General features: G+C 46.0%; 1 protein-coding gene across 1 annotated transcript in view; it reads right to left on the bottom strand.

Moving 5' to 3' along the window:
• The window catches only part of MYO15A (myosin XVA), a 128,541-nt gene that overhangs the window by 65,520 nt on the left and 42,923 nt on the right, over positions 1-20,098 (bottom strand). The window contains 16 exon segments of the mRNA XM_036748000.1: positions 97-332; positions 2,260-2,355; positions 3,072-3,202; positions 3,559-3,640; positions 6,717-6,801; positions 8,703-8,878; positions 11,034-11,151; positions 11,628-11,752; positions 12,551-12,596; positions 13,465-13,613; positions 14,191-14,268; positions 15,176-15,301; positions 15,955-16,086; positions 16,987-17,082; positions 18,052-18,175; positions 18,327-18,385. Coding sequence (XP_036603895.1) covers positions 97-332; positions 2,260-2,355; positions 3,072-3,202; positions 3,559-3,640; positions 6,717-6,801; positions 8,703-8,878; positions 11,034-11,151; positions 11,628-11,752; positions 12,551-12,596; positions 13,465-13,613; positions 14,191-14,268; positions 15,176-15,301; positions 15,955-16,086; positions 16,987-17,082; positions 18,052-18,175; positions 18,327-18,385 — 1,859 coding nt within the window.

Below are 20,098 nucleotides of genomic sequence, written 5' to 3'. Positions count from 1 at the left end.
CCCTAAATAGCCATGAAATCATCCCTATGTGCTTCATGGGGAGCTGTGTCTAGGTCCTACTGGCCGGAGCCTCAGACTTCCCGGACCCCTACTTACTTGAGCAAATACTTGTCCAGGCGAGGCGAGGGTGCAAAACCACTGAGGCAGGAGGCCAACAGGAGCCAACCTCGTTCCTTATTGATGATGTTGGGGTTCCGCCACACCTGATTGGCCAGCTGGACCAGGATCTCATCTCTCAGCTCAGCCTTTGCGAGCCCCTTCTGGACAATATAGTTCCCAAACAGGTTGTCCTGAGCTCCATGGAGGTGGGGATCACCCATGAAGCGCAGTATCTACAATCATTGTAAAAACCAGACACAGAGAAGTCCTCCATGACCCCAGTAAAAATAAATACCTCCCTAGTCCCTTCTACTGGCATAGAAGGCCTTCACATAAAAATTACTTTGTCCAAGTTTATGCCAAATAACTACACATTCATTCTAATCTGCCTTTGAATGGAGCTTCTCTTCTTTGCTCAAGACCTTCCTGTGGCCAGCCCCCATTGCCTACAGGACAATGTTCCTATTCCTTAGTGTGGCATTCAGGGCCCTCAGTACTTGCCTGCCTTTCATAGGATCATAGACTTAAGAGATACAAGAGGCCTCCTTGAAGGGAGGCTATTCTTTCTGGTCCCATTTTCACTGCTCCCTCCTATACGGATCTTCTGCTTAACTTTTCCCTATGCTGTTTCCCTACCTGAGGTATTCTCCCTCCTAATTACAGTCATCCACATTTCTCAGGTTCTTATTATTCAAACAGCATTATGTCTGATTAAAGACCAGAGCAGCAGCGGCTGATTTGCATTGATGGGGAGGAGGCTTCCTGATTCTAAGCCCAATGCTCTATCCACCAGGCCACCTAGGCTGGCTGTCCATATTTACTAAGTTGGTTCAAATTTAAAGTTAAATGAACACTCGATTTGGAGTCAGGACACCTGGGTTCTAGTTTAGGCTTGGCCACTCACTGGCTGTATAATCTTGGATGAGTCTCAATGTTTTTGAGCCTCAGTTTTTTAAATTAACTTTTAATTGACAAAAATTGATTTTCTTTCCCACCCCCCAATTTAAAATAAAAAAGGGGGGAAAACCCTTATAACAATTGTAACAAAAGTTTCCTCATACGTTAAAGGACATAACCCACGCTGGCTACCTTGCAAGGCTGGAAGATCACACGAACATGCTTTATAATCATAAAGTACAATAAAAATGTTAGTTATTATTAAAATTTCTAAGGGAAGTTGTTTCTAGGCTTCTAAAAGAGTTTAATGGATATCAGCACCCTCTCAATTTTGGTGCTGTGGGACAAAACTCTAGTCACCCCACTTTAGTTACAGCTCTGCCATAAAGTACTTTGTAAACTTTAAAGCATGGCATCACTGCACCTGGATTTAGGAGAGATCAAGATTCAAATCCCGCCTACAACACTTAGTAGGTGGGCATCTGTGGGCACACGATTAAACCTCCTTGAGTCTCAGTTTCTTTTCTATAAACTGGGGCTATAGTATCTATTTCACAGGGCTGCTTTGAAGATCAAATGAAATAATGTATTACAGAGCTCTGTGAACCTTAAAGGGCCATGTAGGGAGCTCCTCTAATATTATTAATTATATCAATTATATATTAATAATAGCTATTAAAAGCCATTTTTTTAAAACAGCTATTTAAAACCTATTAAGACATTGTATAAATGTCAGGTTTTTTTCTTCCAATATTTTATTCTCTCAAAGACATTGCTGGCTGCTTGCCCATTCACCTGCATCCAGGTAGGAAAGGATTTGGACTAGGCATGAGCCGGATACAGGAGACTGGGTAGGATGAGCCAGGGATCTCTAGGCAAGATTGTCTCTCAAGCTGAGCAAAGCTAAGACTTGGTGTACCTATAACTGCTGACCTATGTAGACATGGCATCTTCCTAACTAGAGGAAAATCACTTTTGCACATTCACAGTAAACGGCAGTAAGGTATTAGCCACTGATAGTTTATTATTAAGGAGAAGAACATGACAAAAGGAAGGGTTCTGTCCCCAAAGCCATTCCATTATTAGAGGGTTATGGTAGGAATGGCATGGGGCTGGGTGCTGCCCTACTCTCCTTATGTGGCAGGAGGTCGAGGGTACAGGGCCTTCCCTATTCACTAATCCTTCAGTGGGCACCAGGAAGCCGGGGAACAGTGTAGAGAAAGGAGTCACAGCCTGAGAGCTGCCCCTGTGTCTTGAACTTACCAGCTTGAAGATGCTGATGGCCTCTGGGTAATGCTCCTTCTCTAGCCTGGTAAGGGGGCTTTGTAGTGGCTCAGTAAGCATCCCAAAGGCGGGATCCTAGGAACAAAGCATGGACACCAACATTTGGTGGGGTGATGATGGTGAAGAAGAACCAAGGTGAATAGGACTAGGAGAAGGATACAGTGGAGAAGGGGAGAATGGGGCTTAGGGGGTTATCGAGTAAAAGGGGATGATGGAGCCAAAAGTCTCTATGGGGAAGGATGTTAGCGATGACCTCAGGGTAGCCCTGAGGCCCTGTCTCCTCTTCGTCTGTTTCCTTCCTCCTGACACATATAAAGCTTCCCCTGGGCCCCCTGCCCCAGAATGCTGAAGAAGAACCACGGTGGGCCTTGAACATAATGCCATAGTTCCACTCTCCCTGTCTTTGTTCCTTTCCTGTCTTGTTACACCATCTCCCTCCTTTCAGGAACACTTACTCTGTTCTCTGCACCATAAACCCCCTCCAAAATCTAATTTGAAAACATTTATTAAGTGCCTACTATGTGCCAGGCACTGTGCTACAGGCCTTTGCTCAGTTTGTCTGGAAAGGACTAGGCCCCATGAAGGCACCACATGACAATATCACCTAGGTGATATCCTCCTAAGGATTTTTCTAATTTTAATACAAAAAAATGCCTCATTCCAAAGAAATTCAGCTCTAATGTGGGCATTTCAGGCAACACAGAATATGGCAAGTATTGCAAAGTGATGAGGGAGGGGAAGGTTGAGAACCTACTCAGAACCCATTAAATCACACCCCATCAGGTCCTCACCTTGAAGTGGGCCTGGATGTACTTGACCATCGGGTAGTTGTTGATGTCGAGGGGCAGTGCGATCTGAGGGTCAATCTGCAGCTTAGGGGTACGGACAGAAACCACGCAGCCAGCATTTGCTTGTTTGTATACTGTGGGCCAGAGGAAACAGGAGTGGGAAGGCACACAGGCTCCCCCCTTTCCCTTGCCATCTCTTCTCCCTAACCATGAATCTTCCCCAGGCACTAGAATCCCATCTGTCCCCTCTCCTTCTCTAGAGGCTCCAAGCAAAACTTGAGCCCTGAAACAGTGTCACTGACTGATGCCTGCCCCAAGCTGGGGCATAGGACTGGGTCAGGCTGCCTCTCCCAAATCCAGGAAACCTGAAAATTCCCACCCCTTCTTAAAACTGCTTCATGTCCTAACTCTCCCTGGACTTCATTGCCAATCTAATAGCCTTCTGGCAGGTACAGGCCCCCTCGCCACCCTTCCAGGGTCCCTTGCCCACCTGTCACCACTTGTAGGAGTCCTGCAAGCTCAGCGGGCACCTCAAGACAGGCCACATTCACCACCTCTCTCTTGGTCAGTTCCTGGGGGACACAGCACTCAGAAGGTATTCCCTCTCCTCCCCTGGTCCTGGTCTCCTTGGCTCAGGGGACTCCAGGGACCAGAGTTTTAAAGAGACTGAGGGCAGAAAGTGGCTACCCATCTAGACTGGGCAGCAGTCTGTAGTTTTAGGGCTGTGCCATCCCTGTGCCCCTGGAGCTCGCATTTACCTGCCTGACTCCCCAAGACCCTTAGTCTTGGAAGCAACACTACCATGAGGTACCTATAGGGCCTACCTTCCCTTACCCCACTCTGCTTCCCCACCTGTAATCACCTTCTGCACCCACACTTTCTGCTAATTTGTGTGAACCCTCATTTTTACCTTCAACTTTGATTAGAACAGTGACTTGGTTGCCAGGACGCTGAGACCTAAACCTGAAGTAAGGGTAGAAGGTGGATGTTGAGGGAAATGGGAAGGGGAGGTAGCATGAGAAGGGAAGGGATATCAAAATGACTAGAAGTCACAAACATGGGATTTCATGGAGGGCATCTGGGTGATGACGGGAGAGAGTGAACAGGTCTCTAGCTCAGAATCCCTTATTTGCTTGGTAGAACAGTCATATATTTATGGCATCGACGTCATTTTTTATTGTGCTCATTGGGTTCTATTTCATTTAGTCATTCAACAAGCCTTTATTATCTCTCCAACTAGATTATAAATGCCCTGAGAGCTGGCACTGAGTTCTATATGTTTTTGTATCGTCAGTGTCCAGCACACGGGTCTGTTGAATGAATAAAAAGATGTTTGAATTAGCATTTCTTCCTCCCCACCACCCCATACACATCCCACCTCCCTTGGGTCCTCCAGGAGAACCACTGCTTGGATCTGGTTAAAACCTTGGAGGCAAAGGGGAGAGTATGGTGCCATCCGGTTTGTCCATAATTAAGAAGGCTGGAGAGGATGTTCCCCAGAAAAGCTGTTTCTACTCCCAATGCTACCTTTGATAGATTTCTGTTGTTAGATTCACAGACTCTTCACTCAGTCCCAGACCTTCCTTCTGCTGCTACCCCTCCAACTGTTACCAGGTCTAAGACTCAGGCAAGGACAAATCTAAGCCCCAGGCTCTGGGACAATATTTATTCCTGGATATGTGGCTGTTACTTTTACATCTCAATCAATATAGTTACAAACGATAAAAACCACTGGTTACCAGTGAAAAGAAAAAGCTAATGTGAGCACTGATGAATCTTCCATTTAACTTTGATTTTGTTTTTTGAGGAACTGGGCAATGCACGATTCTATTGGTTTGTTGTTGTTAAATCTGTTGGTTGTGTTTGAGTCTTCACGACCCCATTTGGGGTTTTCTGGGCAAAGATACTGGAGTGGCTTGCCATTTCCTTCTCTGGCTCATTTGACAGATAAGGAAATTGAGGCAAATAGGGTTGTGACTTGCCTAGGGTCACACAGTGAGTAAGTATCTGAGGTCGGATTTTTTTAACTCAGATCCTCCTGACTCCAGAACCAGTGCTCTATCCACACCACCACCTAGCTGCCCCACGAACACTGACTTAGAAGACCGGGTTGGAATCTTAGCTCACCATATTTATTATTTGTATGGCCTTGGGCAAGTCAGTTCATTTCTTTGAGTCTCGGTTTCCACATCTGTTAAATAGGAGGATGGACCCTTCCAGCTATAAACCCTATTACATTAAGTCTTCAAGATTCATTAGAGTCCCAGGGGGGCATCAAGCTTCCTTTCCCTATGCCCTCAGCTCAGGACAAAGGGGACAAGGCAAATCATTCAGTAAACATTTACTGAGCCGGAGCCAGGACTGGTACCTCGGGGAGGACACAGAGCACAGAATCACAGCTTTTCCATACATCAGTTCTACCATCTCCATTTGCCTTTCTCTCTCTCCACTCCCATTTCCACTACAAACCCCACCCATCCTTCAAGGCCTAAGGGTTGGAACTTTGACTCTTTGATATAGGGAGCCCCTCCTTGAGGAAATGCATCTTCTCTGCAACATGTAGTATTGCCTACACCAGGACTTCTTAACCATTTTTCACTCGTGACCCCTTCAGTACTTCTGAAACTGTGGGTTTCTGGACCCACAGTTTAAGAAACACTGGAGACAGAACCCTGAGAGGGAAATGACTTACCAAGGGTCACACAGCCAGTCTTCCTTACTTCACAAGTAGCTGTCTCCATTACGTAACCTCTGCCCCTCAAAGTCTATCTCAAACGCCCCCTCCTTTATAAAGACTTCCTTGATGCCCCCCTCCCAATAATTTCCTTTTTTTTTGTTTGTTTTGGGAGGCAGTGGGGTTAAGTGACTTGCCCAGGGTCACACAGCTAGTAAATGTCCTAGGCCACACTTGAACTCAGGTCCTCCTGACTCCAGGGCCAGTGCTCTATTCACTGCGCCATCTAGCTGCCTCCACTCCATACACTCTTGCTGGCTCGCCATATTGAACTCCTGACCTCCTTAGTCCCTGAGCCAGCTTGGTCCTCTCATCATTCAGAGGTCTGACAAACCCAGTCAGTCTCCGATTGTCTTTCTCTTCCTGCTATTGCCAGACTTTTCCCTTTTCTTTCCCTAATCTGAACATGCTCTAGTCCCCCAGTGTTATTTTCAGTGGCTTCTTCACCAGTGAATTCAGGAATAACGTATGTGTTATTCAGAAACACGAAATCCTAGAATACCAGAGCTAGAAGGGAATCTCATTGATCCTTTTGTCCAAACCTTTCATTTTAGAAAAAGGGAATTTGGGCTCAGGAGAGAAAGGCTCAGCTGATTTCTGAGAGGCTCACATGGAAAATTTAACAATCGGCTTTGGAGAGCCAATTTGAGCTGGCTCCAGCACACCCGTATGTGTGTGAATTCCTATGTTTGCTTTTTATTATCTATCTGCACAGTGGAAAAGGAATGAAAGGGTAGGGGTCCTTGCTGCAAGGAGGCTGGGACCTACAGCTGAGCACCAAGGCCCTGAGCTCCCTTTGGCTCTTCCTTCCCCCCACCCCAGATAGTTAGTTTGGGATGAGAAAGGGACCAGGTTCCAGGTGCATTTGTACATATATGTGTGGTGGTAGAAAGATGAGGTGGGGTTGGCCTTACCCTCAGGTACTGCTTTTGGTTCACATACATGTTCACCAGAGATCTGAACTTGACCAAATTCCTCTTCATTTTCCGGTACTTCTTCCTAGGGGTAGGGAGGGTGAAAGGAGCCAAAGTCTAGCAGTATAAATCCCACACAGGCGCCAGTCCCCAAGAAGAGGAGGCCCGGAGGCTGTCAGGAAGCCCAGCTCTGCCCTCCCTCCAGCCACCCAGTGGTATTTAGTGTGATATCTCATGTGTGGGCAGTGTTGGCTCCTTGTCAGAGTGCCTCCACATCTGCTCACATGCTCACGAAGCTGCCAAAAGGATATTTCTAAACCCAGACCTGACCCTATGGCTTCTCAGGACTATAGGGTCCATAGGACCCTATCACTCTTAGTTTCCTACTCAACACTCAACTCTATTGGCTCCCTGTTATAGAAACTCCTCTGGTTGATGTGTAAAGCCCTTCAAAAGCCTATTAGATTGAAAACTCCTTGAGGGCAGGGATTGTCTTTTGCCTTTTTGTATGTCCCCAGCATTTAGCACAGTACCTAGCACACAGTAGGTGCTTAATAAATGCTTATTGATTGATTTATTGATTGACATGGGGCTGTAACCTACCTTTCCAGTCTCATTTTATGTGACTTCCCTTTTACTCGATCAAACTAGCTTTCTTGCTGCCCATCATATATGACATCCCACTGCCTTTGCATAGACTGTCCTCTGTGCCAGGAATACCCTATCACCACGCCTCGGCCTATTGGAATCCTTGTTTTCCTTTGAAGGAGCCTTGAGGCTCAGCTCAGACACCACCTCCTACATGAGGCCCTTTCTGATCTCCCCGGGTAGCTGCTGGTACCTCCTCCAAGTGACCTTGTGTGTGTACGAACATGTGATATGGATTATATATACATACACATTATATATGTCTGTACACATATATACACATACATATATAATATACATACATACATACACACACATATATTTTCTGTTGTGTCTGACTCTTTGTGACCCCATTTGGGATTTTCTTGGCAAAGATTCTAGAGTAGTTTGCCATTGCCTTCTCTGGCTCATTTTACAGATGAGGAAACTGAGGCAAACAGGGTTAGGTGACTTGCCCAGGATCACACAGCTAGGAAGTGTCTGAGGCTGGATTTGGACTCAGGAGGATGAGTCTTCCTGACTCCAGGCCTGGTACTCTATCCCAGTTGTGTGTGTGTGTGTGTGTGTACATACATACTTTTTCTCCCATAAACTCCTTGAGGTCAAGGATTCTTTCATTTTGGTCTTTACCCCCAGGCCAGTACCTGGTACACGGTGTGCTCCTAAGAAAAGGCTTGTTGGCTAACTGACTGATACACAAAGTCCTTTGAGGGAGGCAGAACAGGGATCATTTATTATTCTTTTATGACAAGAAAGAGGCAGTGTGGTGTAGTGCTTGAAATGCTGGACTTGGACCGTCAAGAAGACTTGGGTTCAAATGTCACCTCTGACACTTACTAACTATATGACCCCCAGGGGAAGGTTATTTAACTTCTCAGAATCTCAAGCAATTTCCTGAGGCTAAGTCCCAGAGTGACTTGTATCTGTATCTGTGTTAGTGGAAGGAGTTCCCACACCAGAAGGCCCTCACGTTGGAACTAGAGATGTTTCTCATAGGACAAGGAATCAGACTCAGAAGAAATAACTGGTCCCAGTTGACAAGGCTTGAACCGAACTAGGGCCAGACCTTCAGTCTCCTGACCCCCCCAGATCCATTCCCAGGGCAGTGTCCTTCAGTTAAGCCATGATTTTCCACACAGCGTCCCAGAGGCACGAGATCAGTGGGCTCTGCTCGGCTCTGAGGTCTGAGTCCAGCTCGAGGCTCTCCCTGCCGGGATGGCCAGTGAGGAGCGAGATGCCCCACTCACTGCCCCACCGCCTCCCATTGCCGCCTCTAGCCAGCTCCCACTTGCCCACGGCTTCGAGAGCTCCCTAGTTCCCCCAGCCAGGGCCCAGTACCTGGCAAGGTAGCCGCGAGAGACGCTCTGGAGAAGGATGATCTTGCGGCGCAGCGAACGGAACCGCCTCTTGATGAAGAAGCCTCGGAGGCAGCGCTGCAGCGTGAGGACGGCCAGGTGCAGGACTCGGTCCCTCATGCTCTCCAGCAGCTGGTACAGATGTTCCTTCAGGAACAGCTGGGGACGGGATAGGGCAGGCACCCTCGTGTCACAGACCACACGGTTCATTGAAAAGAGCCCTCGCTTTAGAATCAGAGGGCCTGGGATTGAATCCTGCATCTGCCATTCACCAATTTGGGGGGACGAATTATTTAGGATCTGGGGGCCTCATATGTGAAAGGAAGGGTTTAGGCTAAGTGATCTCACAAGCTCCTTCAGGCCACCTGGGTTCAAATTCTGGAGCTGTGCCTTATTTCAGGTGTGATCTTGGACGAATCCCGGAACCTCTCCCGACCTCAGCTCCTCATCTCTAAAATGGGAGGGGGAGTGGACTAGATGGTCTCAAATGGTCTCAAAGGATCCTTCTGACTCTAAATCTATGGTCGTGTTGTTATTGTTGTGTCGTGTCTGACTCTCTGTGACCCCATTTGGGGTTTTCTTGGCAGAGATAGTTTGCCATTTCCTTCTCCAGTTCTTTTTTCAGATAAGGAAACTGAGGTAAAAAGGTCATCCAGGATCACACAGCTAGTAGGTGCCTGAGGCTGGATTTGAACTCAGGGAGATGAGTTTTCCTGACCCCAGTTCTCCCACTCCACCTGCTGTGCCACCTAGCTGCCCCAAATCTATTACCCTGTGAATCTAAATATAAATCTATGATTGCCCATCTCCCCTCTTCAGTCTAGGGTCCAAGGCTCAGGTCATTCAGTGACTACTAAAGGCTCCCCCTTGCTGGTGGAGGAAAGGTGTCCCCAAAGTCTTAGAGCAGTTGTAAGCTAAAAACTTGAATTATTTATGCTAAAAGCTTAAATATGTAAAAGGAGTAATCAAAATCTGTGACTTTCTCTGAAGGCAAAAATATGAATTGCAAAGAAATTAATCTGCACAAGGATGACAGCAGAGGATGGCAGGAGAGACTATGACTGCATGAAAAGCCAGAGGGGAAGGATGCCCCGGGGTTTTCATTTTATGCAACTCCCCTATACTCCAAGGAAATCTGTATTTTTAACAGGAAATAATCATAGGTTCACAGGATGGTAGATTAGGACTTGACAACACCATAGAGGTCTTCTAATCTAAAGCCCCCTCTTACAAGAGGGGAAACTGAGGCCCAGAGAGATAAAACTGAGATTTGAACCTATTTCCTCTGAGTCTAAATCCAAACTTTCCCCCCTCCTCTCCCTCACTAGTTAGTAGAGCTTTGACGGTGGCACTTTAAGCAAGCCTCAGTGGGGATGGTTCAGAGTGTATTCGAATGGCAGTTGTTTCTGTTCTGGCCAGAAACTCTCAGGGTCTTCCCCTCCCAGACTGATTCTTCTGAGAAGGCAAACTAGGCCACCTCATGCCTCAATTCTTGCCTAGCCTTTATTTACTAAATGGGTATTGTTTCAGATGAATTAAGACCTGGGAAAGCCAGGGTCTTCCATTGCTTCCTGGACTGTCACTAGTCGCCCTGACCTAAGCCTTGCCACTGGAGGAGACAGTGCGGCTGCTCATTCCACACAGCCCTGCCTCACTTCAATCCAATTCACTCAAAAGTCAAGACATCACCCTCCTGATGCCATTGGTCCTCTTGGAGAATGAAGGAAGGACAAACCACAACAGTAACAGCGGAGATGAGGATCAGGGAAAGAGGCATTGGGTGGGGGAGAGGGCAGAGACATTATCAACACATAAATAGCAAAATATAACTTAAGCATTTATTAACAACTTATTTAAGTCAACTAGTTTTAGGAAGGAATAGTTGATAGTCAGCTGAGAGTTTTTCCTGCAGGAACATAGATAATCGAGGGGGTAGGGTGGATGGGGGAAGGGGGCTGATGATGAGATGGTAGGCAAAGGCATTGATAGAGAGTAGAAGAACTCTAGTGGAGTATTAAGAAGGTGACAAAGTTAGTCTAAAGACCTCCATTTGACCAGTCGGGCCTTCCTTGAATGTTATGGTTGACAATTAATCAGGTAGGGTTACTATCATCGACCAGTTAATAATAGTAAGTGCCTACTATGCTCCAGGCATCATGCTAAGTGCTGTTGATATGAAGAGGCAAAAGAGAGTCTCTGCCCTCAAGTAGCTCAGAATCTAATGGAGGAGACAACAGACAAACAGATAGGTACAAACAAGCTATATACAACTTCCGTTGGTTACATAGTCCCTGAGATCTGGATTCCCCCTTACCTTGCTGGCCCCAATACAGTACATGTGGTGGGTGACTGTGCAAAGTCTATTGAGCACCAAGACGCACGCTTCCCCAGTGGCCGGTATGTCATGTTTGAGAGACACCAGGCATCTGTACCTGAATGTGAGTGTGGAATCCCAATAGTCATCAATCCCTGCTTAAAATAACTATACTCCTCCTCCTCCCCTGACCTCCCTCTTTTTCCCAAGGTACTGCTGCTCCCTGGCCCAGTGAAAGATGGCAAACACAACGGGGATCTCCAAGATCATACCATACGGCTTCTTGGGCTGCCTCTAGGACCCTGGATGGCCAGTTGCGTTCATGGAAGAACATGTGGCGGAGGTGAGAGTTGCGGTATTCATTAGTCAATAGGAATTTTAAAAGTAACCCTCTTCCCAAGCATTCCCAGCATCCAGAATAGTCTGGAGCTGGTATGGAGAGGAAGAGGGATGGACCAAGGGCTCAGTGCCCCTTCCCCTCCTACAAGTGGTAAGTTTCTGATTTCCTGACCATGAGCATGGAAGGTCCTAGGCTTTCTCCAGATATCAAGGCTGGGGCTTGGATACCCCTAAGCTCCCCTGTATGGGGAGTACCTGTCAATGAAGACCTGGAAGGGAATGCGCACAGGGAAACCCTCTTTTCGGATCCGGATGGTCTCCATGACCCCTGAGTATCGGAGCTGTCCCATCACCACATCTGGCTCAAATAGATCAGGCTCCTGTGGTGGGGAGAAGGAGATTAGGCTTCTCACTAACCCACCTTTCCTGCTCTTTGGGAGGATGGGAGGAGGGCAGCAGAGTGATGGGATTAAAAAGGGAGGGGGCAAAGAGGGGAAGCTCCTTCTGAGTCAAATTCAGCCTCCTTTGCCTGACATTCAAGACTCTCCATCACTTGGTGCAATTCTCCTTTTCAGTCTGGTCTCATACTCCTCCCTTCCCCTGCTCCAACATGGGTCGTGCCCTGCCCCCTGGGTTGTAGTGTTTGTGTTGTACCACCTCCATGCCTTTGCTCATGCTGTTCCCTATGCCCAGAATGCCTTCCTTTCACTTACTCAATTTCAATCCATACTCTAAGAACCTATGCAAATGATGATCTCCCCACCTGTCACCTTCTGAACTCTTAAAACATTTTGTATCTCTCTATGTACTTATTATATATTATTTTGTATTATGTTTGTGTGTGTGTGTGTGTATGTGTCTGTGTGTCTGTGTGTGTGTGTATGTGGCTTATCCCCTTGCTAGACTCCAGGAGGGTAAGCATTGTGTCTTATCTAAACCTTATACCTCCTCCAGTGACTAGCATAGTACTCTGCATACAGGTTTGTGGACTTGAAATGCTAACAGAGAGAGGAAAGGAAAGAAGTGGGGAGGAAGAGGAAAATGAAGGAGGGAGAAGAAAGGAAAAGGGGAAAGAGAAAGGAAGATGAGAATATCATGCATTTCTGGGGAATAGGGAAAGGAAAGCCCAGGTTCTCACTACCCTAATTCCTCCTTCTTCACCACCCTTAACCCCTTACCTTTTTGTGGTTGGGTTTGAGGCACCGAACAAACAGAGGGTTGCACCTGAGAGTCAGGCAAGAAAGGAGGCATGAGATCCCCCCAAATTCAGACTTTTTCTTCTCTCCTTGCTAAACCAGTGCTTTTCAAACTTTTTGGTCTTAGGATTTCTTTACACTCTTAAAAATTATTGGGGACCCCCAAGATCCTCTGTTTATGTGGGTTATATTTATCACATTAGAAATTAAAATTTTAAAATAAATTATTTTAAAATGAATTTTAAAATATTTGTCCACTAAGTCATAGTAAATCCATCATATATTAATATGAATAAGATATTTCTATGAAAATAACTATTTTTTCCAAAACAAGAGTGATATTTTTAAACATATTTTTGCAAATTTCTTCACTGTCTGGTTTAATAAAAGATATCTGTTTCTGCATTCACTCTTGTGATATATTGTTTTTGTTGAAGTCTGTAAAGAAAATTGGCCCCACGCTCGTCTGTAGTTGGAAAAGTAGAGAGCATTTTAATAGGCAAATGATGTCTTAATATTATTATGAAAATAGATCTGACCTCACAGACCCCATAAAAGGGTCTCAGGGACCCCCAGGGAGTCTGGGGACCACACTTTGAGAAATGATGCCCTAGACCCTTCCCTCCACCCACCCACTCATCTCATCATGCCAGAGAAGACCTTGGAATTATTTTGCCGGCCAACCCTAATCAAAGCCTAATAACCACCCATGGGCTAAGCCTGCCTCAAATGCATGATAGTGGCCGCTCTGCTCCTTCCCTCCAACAGAATTTCAAGCCATCCTTGGCAGGGCTGAGGCTGGCTAATCAGTCATTCCCCTGCCTCAGCTGCCCTTGCCTGATGAGAAAGCAGCTATGGCCCAGAAATTTTGGTCTGCCTCCCAAGAACCCCTTCACCTCTCCATCTTGTCCACTAGGTCCAGAAGAGACTGCTGAAACTTAGCAGCCACAGTGGGAGCCTTGTAGAGACGAGTGAGGGTATTGTTCTTCCCCAACCGGTGGTGAGAGGTCAACTGAGCATGACTGGCGAAGAGGTGAGCCACAACCTGGCACCCACAGAGCCAGAGGGAAAGAGACACAGAGAATGAGAGGGTAGCTTTTCCATAGAGAAGTCCATTAGCAGTGTGTGGGTGGGCAGAAGTGCGGTGTAGCTCCAGCATCATGAGGGTAGAGGCAGGGAGGGCAGAAGGGCCTTCTGAGTTCTCATGCCCCATCACCCAAGGGCATGCCAAGAACAGCAGACCATTCCCACTCCCTCCCAGCTCAGCATTACGGTAAGGGCCTCATTCTGCTGCATGTATGCAGCCTTGGACACTTTCATTCATTCATTCAACATTCATTCATTCAACAGGCATTTATGAAGTGCTCCCTGAGCACTCCTAGGTGCTGTGCTATGCTCTGGGGACAGATACAAAGACAAAAACAAAACAATTCCTGCCCTCAAAGAGCTCATGTTTTACAAGGGAAATCAATGGCTAGCTCAGAAGTCAATAAAAAAATAGAAACAATAAAATAGCCAAATTACAAAGTAAATTCAGGGCCAGTGGAAGGGAGGTAGCTCCCTAGAGGAAAGGATTCTGGGAGGGGTGGGAGGAATGGTGGGCGGGGGAAGGGAAGACTCACTTGAGTTTTACTTCGGACAAACAGGTCTAGCACATCCTGCCTCACCTGGTCATAATTTTTGTCTAGGAACTTGTGCACCTGGAAAAGCAAAAAACCAAATCAAACCAAACTGGGGTGGGTCATGGCAGCTCCCGTTTGGTGGATGAGAAAATCAGTCCAGCAGAGGTCAAGTAATTTAAAAATCACAGAGTGTTACAGCTGGAAAGGGACCTTAGAAATCAGTCTCCATTATTTTACAGACAAGGAGGCCCAGCGACCTGTGACATGCCCAGTGACTTGTCCAAGGTCCCAAAATACTGTTACATGGTAGTGCCAGCATTCAGACCGGGAACTATTTGATCACAGAAGCCTGGGCACTCTTGAGAGGTAGGATGGTATAATGGATAGCGTTTTGGGCCTGAAGTTAGAGAGGCTTGAGTCTGAACACTGCCCCAAATACATACTGGCTGTGTGAATTGGGGCTCTCTTGAGATTGTTTCCTTATCTATAAAATGAATGATAATGACAACACCTATCTTACAGTGTTGTTTTCAGGATCAATGAAATCAATAAAAACAAGGTATGGGAAAGTGCTTGGCACACCTTCAATCCCATAATATGAGTTATTATTTTCATTTTCCAGGGTGTTGAGAATTGAGGCTTGGTAGAAGGTTAACTTATTGCTTTGAATCCCCAGCATCTATCTAGCACGGTGTCTGGAAATAGGAGAGCTCGATAAACTCCTGTTGAGTTGAATATTAACCTTGGTAGAAATGCCCTAGAGCATCAATCAACAGGTATTTATGAAGCACCTACTATGTGCCAAGCACTGTGCTAGGTGCTGGGGATACAGGTACAAAGAATGAAATAATCCCTACTCACCATGACATTGGGAAGTTTCCAAGTAACTTGGGGGTTCCTGGGATCACTCTTCAAGCCCCTCACAAGCCAAAGCAGGTAAAGAGGTGGGGACAGGAAGGTGTGTTTGGGGAGGTGAGCCTCTCACCTGGTAGGTCACTTTGCCGGCATAGTGCTTGATGGTGAATTCAGGCAGGGGCATCTTGGGCTTGGAGTAGAGGGGGTTGGAGCCATGGTGGTAATGACATTTCTGTAGGAAAGTGTGGTCCGTGGCCTGGTAAATAGGGATGCCCAAGCAATGATCAGAGAATGGAAGGAGAGGGGGAGAAGGGAAAGAAGGAAGAGGTTCTCTGCCCGGAGTGACCACAAAACATGAAAATGAAATAAAATTAGGCTAGCTCTGCCTACTGGACATCTATACCTGGATGTTCCACTGTCGCTCAAGCTTAGTACGTCTAACACTGAACTCATCCTTCCCACACTCCTCAAACTAGCTCTTCTTCCTAACTTCCCTATCTTTGTAAATAGACATTCCCACTCCTCCTATTCCAGCTTACCAGTTATCTCTAGCTTTTCCCTCTCCTTCACCTCCCACATCCATTCAGTTGCCTCCACAACATTTTTCACACCTATCCCCTTCCTTCCTTTCTCACTGCCATGACTCTAATTCCAGTTCTCAGACTTTCTTAATGGGTCTCCCCAGATCTAATCTCTCCCTCCCCCAATCCATCTTACACACCACTACTAGACTGGGTTTTCCTGGGACATGAGTCATTCCAATGCCCCCAAATATTCAGTGTTCCCCATTGCCCAGGCACGTTAATCTGAGGGGGCTTCTGGGAGAAGGTGATTTTTTTTGAGAATCTCTAGAGTTACAACTATGTTCTCTCTAGGGTGTGGTCAGAAGAGAAGGCCTATGAGACTGACCTGAGGGAAGCAACTCTGGTCATCTAGAATCCTGAGGATACCGTAGGGCTTCAGGCAGATAAGGTTGATACAAGGCTGGTTGTCAGTGAAGGTGATTTCTCTCCAGTCTATTTGCTCTCGAATGTACTCATCCTGGATAAAGGGTGCCCACTTCCAGATTTATACAAGAGTTTTTTTGGGGGGAAGAATATGGCACCCCTCTCAGGGACTGAGGCCTCACACATTCAGACATCCAGCAGCCTCACCCAGTCCCAATCATTTTCTCCCCACAGAACCTAATATAAGGTTGGGCATTCAGTTGGAACTCTATATATGAATCTATGAAAAACATCTGTATGAATGCCATGCCCAGCTTCATACCTATATCCTATAGGGGACCCAAGGAAGCATGAGACTTTGCTCCTCATGGAGCTCATAATTAGCTGGAGATAAAATGTGTGAGACAATTAGAAGTCAACTTAGTGTCAAATGGTACTATGAAGAATTTAGAAATGGTGGAAAGCCGAGAGGTTCACCTTACTTGGGCCTGAAAGGATGGGTAGAATGTGGAGAGGCAAAGAGGAGGGTGGAAAGCATGGGATGTGGGATATTATTTAGGGTAGGAGGAATGGTCCAGGGGTGGTAAACCTGAAGCCTCCAGGCCACATGTGGCCCTCTAGGTCCTCAAGTGTGTCCCTTTCATGGAAGATTCGGTCAAAGGGCCACACTTGAGGACCTAGAGCACCACATGTGGCCTCAAGGCCACAGGTTCCCCACCCCTGGACAAGCAAAGGCATAGAGGTAAGAACGCTTAATAGATTGGTTTGGGAATATCTCCCCTTCCTCTCCTTCACTCCAGCAACCTCCCCTTTCTGGGTCGGCTACAGCTGACCCCCCGACTTGAGGGCTTTGCCCGTCAGTGAGGGGAGGCCTGGCAATGAGCTGACTGAATGCTGAAGGAGGTGGGTGTCTCTAGGAGGCCAATTCAAATCAAGACAGCTACCCTTGGGACCATCCCCCCTCCCCCTCCCCCCAGCTCCCTCCCTGGCTCACCTGCTCCTCTTGGAAGACAATCTTGTTGAAAAAGTACTGCAGGTATTCATTGGCATAGTTGATGCACAGCTGCTCGAAGCTGTTGAAGCTGAGGTCCTGATCACAGAAGGGCCCAATTACAGGCACCCCAAGGGGGGCGATGGGGGCAGGGGTGGGTATAATCCTAAATCTCTGGGGTTAGTCATCAATCAACACAAACAATTCTTAAGCACCTCCTATGTGCCAGGCACAGTGCTAGGAGCTGGGGATATAATTATAGAAGTGAAAAAAGTCGCTGCCCCCAAGGAGCTTATATTTTAATGGAAGGATCCTCTTCAGTGTTTGTGTCTTTCCTCAATCAGTAACACCCCTCCCTCCTGCTTCATACCAAAGGCTTGGTTCCTGGCATCAAATAAATGAGACACAGCCAGACAGATGAGAACAAAGGAGAAGAAAGAGGGAGGAAAATGAGAACCAATCAATCAGCCAGATTTATCAGACGTATACACACAAAAAGGCAGGCAGACAAAAACAGACAGATGTAAGAGATACAAGTACAAAGGACCAAGACATACAAATATAAAGATAGGCATACACATCTAAAGGGTGTATTGACCTCTCAGTTCTGATTGATGGTCGGCCGTGACTGAGATCCAGAAGTACTATGTCCTGTTCCTTGCCCAAGACATTCCATCTTGTGATTTTTTTTTCTGGTATTTTCCCTGGTTGTCTCCCATTCCTGGAAAGCTCTCCCTCTGCCATCTCATCTTTGCTCCTGGCTTTCTTGGACTCCTTCAAGTCTCAGCTAAAACCCCACCTTCCACAAGAAGGTGGGATCCCCCTTAATGTTAGACTTTTCCTTCTGTTGATTATTTCCAATTTTTCCTGTCTATATCTTGTTCATGCATAGTTGCTTGTGTGTTGCCTCCCTCTTGGGGGGTCTGAGTTCCTTAAGAGCAGGGATCATTTTTTACCTTTCTTTGTACCCCATTACTCAGCATAGTGGCTGGCACATATCAGAATGGTGAACTCTCTGGGCATGGACATGAGGGTTGAACCTGGAGATTTTCCTCCCACAGCACCCACCTCAAAGCCGTAGATGTCCAGGATGGAAATGGAAAGAACATCCTTCTGGGGGTAAACCAATGTGTTAATCCTGTCGATAAGCCAGCCAAACAGCATCGAATACAGAATCTTGGCAATAGCATCTCTGTAATGGAGAGGATGCTTGATTGGGATGGGGAGGAGGAAGAGGGAAAGGAGAGCAAGTAGGAGTCTGGGACAGACAAGGGATAGTAACATGCAATGGGACAACCTAACTAAGGACACCCAGCCCCTGTGTCTGGGCCCCACTACCCTACCTGGCATCCACGGCACTTTCCACAGTGAGAGGGGTATAAATCTTCTCTCTCATTGTCTCCTGAGGGGGAATACCAGAAAGATAGAGAGGGATGAGTTGAGGCAGATGTTCCCTGATAGGTTAATTTGTGGATTTTCAGTGTAACTTCAAATAGATAAGGCTTGGGTGGAGAGTGGGGATTTTCTTCCTTTTATAGGTGGGGAAACCAAGCCCCTGAAAGATCTAGTGGCCACATGGTACACCAGCAGCAGAAACGATTTAGTAAGATAACTCCAGACCATCCTATCTTGCCCCATTCCCCTCACTTAGGATGGAAGACTCAGGATTTAAGTTGTTCAGGGACAGACCAACCCCCTGTGAAGGTACAAGGAGGCAGGCATAGAAGGCTCCACTACAGAGAATTTATGAGAAGGCAGGTTGCAAGCTAACCCATCCACTATCAGTAAGATCACAGACCTAGGCAAGTAGCAAATATACGGAGAAATTAGGTCCTGTATTATTTTTGATCCAAGGTTTTGCCTCGCTTTATGTATAGGAACTGAAAATGTAAAGGCTTTTTAAAAATTCTTTCCTGGATTCTAACAGAAAACATGAAGTTTTTGGTTGTTACATGGGGAAAGCTAAGAAGCTGGATTGGAGAAAGTGTGCATTGAGAAGCAGCCCATTGGCTTCCATTAGCAGTTGGCATAGCATTGATTTCCTCCAGTAGAACAGCAAGGAAATTTACTTCAAAGACCAAAGAAAAGTGAAAAATTAAAAATGACAATCATTGAAACAGGAATCATTACATCCTTTTGCAATGCATGATTTCTTGCATTTCCAAAGACTACTTCTCTTTGTATTCACTTTCTGATAAGATCTCTTCTTTTTGGCTCATGTTCTAGGTTTTACAGATTTTTTGAACTATGAAAGTTTTATTCTTTATTGAGTTTATTTATTTAATTCACTATTTATTTCATTCATTCATTCATTTTCTTTTGCACTTCTTCCTACTCCTGCCAGCAACTGTTCCAGACCTTTTTTTTCTCAATCAATCAACGAGCATCTATTAAGAGCCTGCCATATGCTAGGTACACTGTGCTAGGTGATGGGGGTACAAAGACAACAGTAAAATAGTCCTCATCCTCAAGGAACCTAATATCTGGCTGGTGAAGATAGCATGTCTATCTATGGGCGTGTATAAAAGGTTACAGGGTAATTTTTTGGGGGGAGATGTATTGGGCAGTTTTTCCTTTCTTTTCTTTCTTAAATTTTTAATTTTTTTTGAGGGGGGAAGGCAGGACAATTGGGGTTAAGTGACTTGCCCAAGGTCACACAGCTAGTAAGCATGTCAAGTGTCTGAGGCCGGATTTGAACTCAGGTCCTCCTGATTTCAGAGCTGGTGTTCTACTCACTGTGCCACTTAACTGCCCCATAAATTTTTTAAAAAATATTTTTGATCTTACACATAAAAAACACTTCCATATCTCTAGAAGAACACAAAAAGAAGAGTCTATATTAAACCATGAATTTCCATTTCATGCCATTTGCTTTATTTTTTAAAGGATATATAGATTCTGCATGTTATTTTCAAAACTGTCCTGCTTGCCTGTTTTTTCTGAACTTCTTCCCGTTTTCTTTTGTGTGGGCAGCCTTTCTTTTAATCAGCCAGTGTTTTTTTGGTTCCATCTCATCGTGAGAAGTGTGACTGATATGTGAATCTCTACTTGCAGGAAGGAGTCTAAGTTACGGATCATTCCTGGGTAAACTTCATTTGGGGCAGAAAGCCTGGGG

This window comes from Trichosurus vulpecula, chromosome 1 (assembly GCF_011100635.1).
Source record: "Trichosurus vulpecula isolate mTriVul1 chromosome 1, mTriVul1.pri, whole genome shotgun sequence".
Lineage (NCBI taxonomy): Eukaryota > Metazoa > Chordata > Mammalia > Diprotodontia > Phalangeridae > Trichosurus > Trichosurus vulpecula.
The sequence above is the reverse complement of the archived record's forward strand: the minus strand, read 5'-3'. Positions and strand labels throughout refer to the sequence as shown.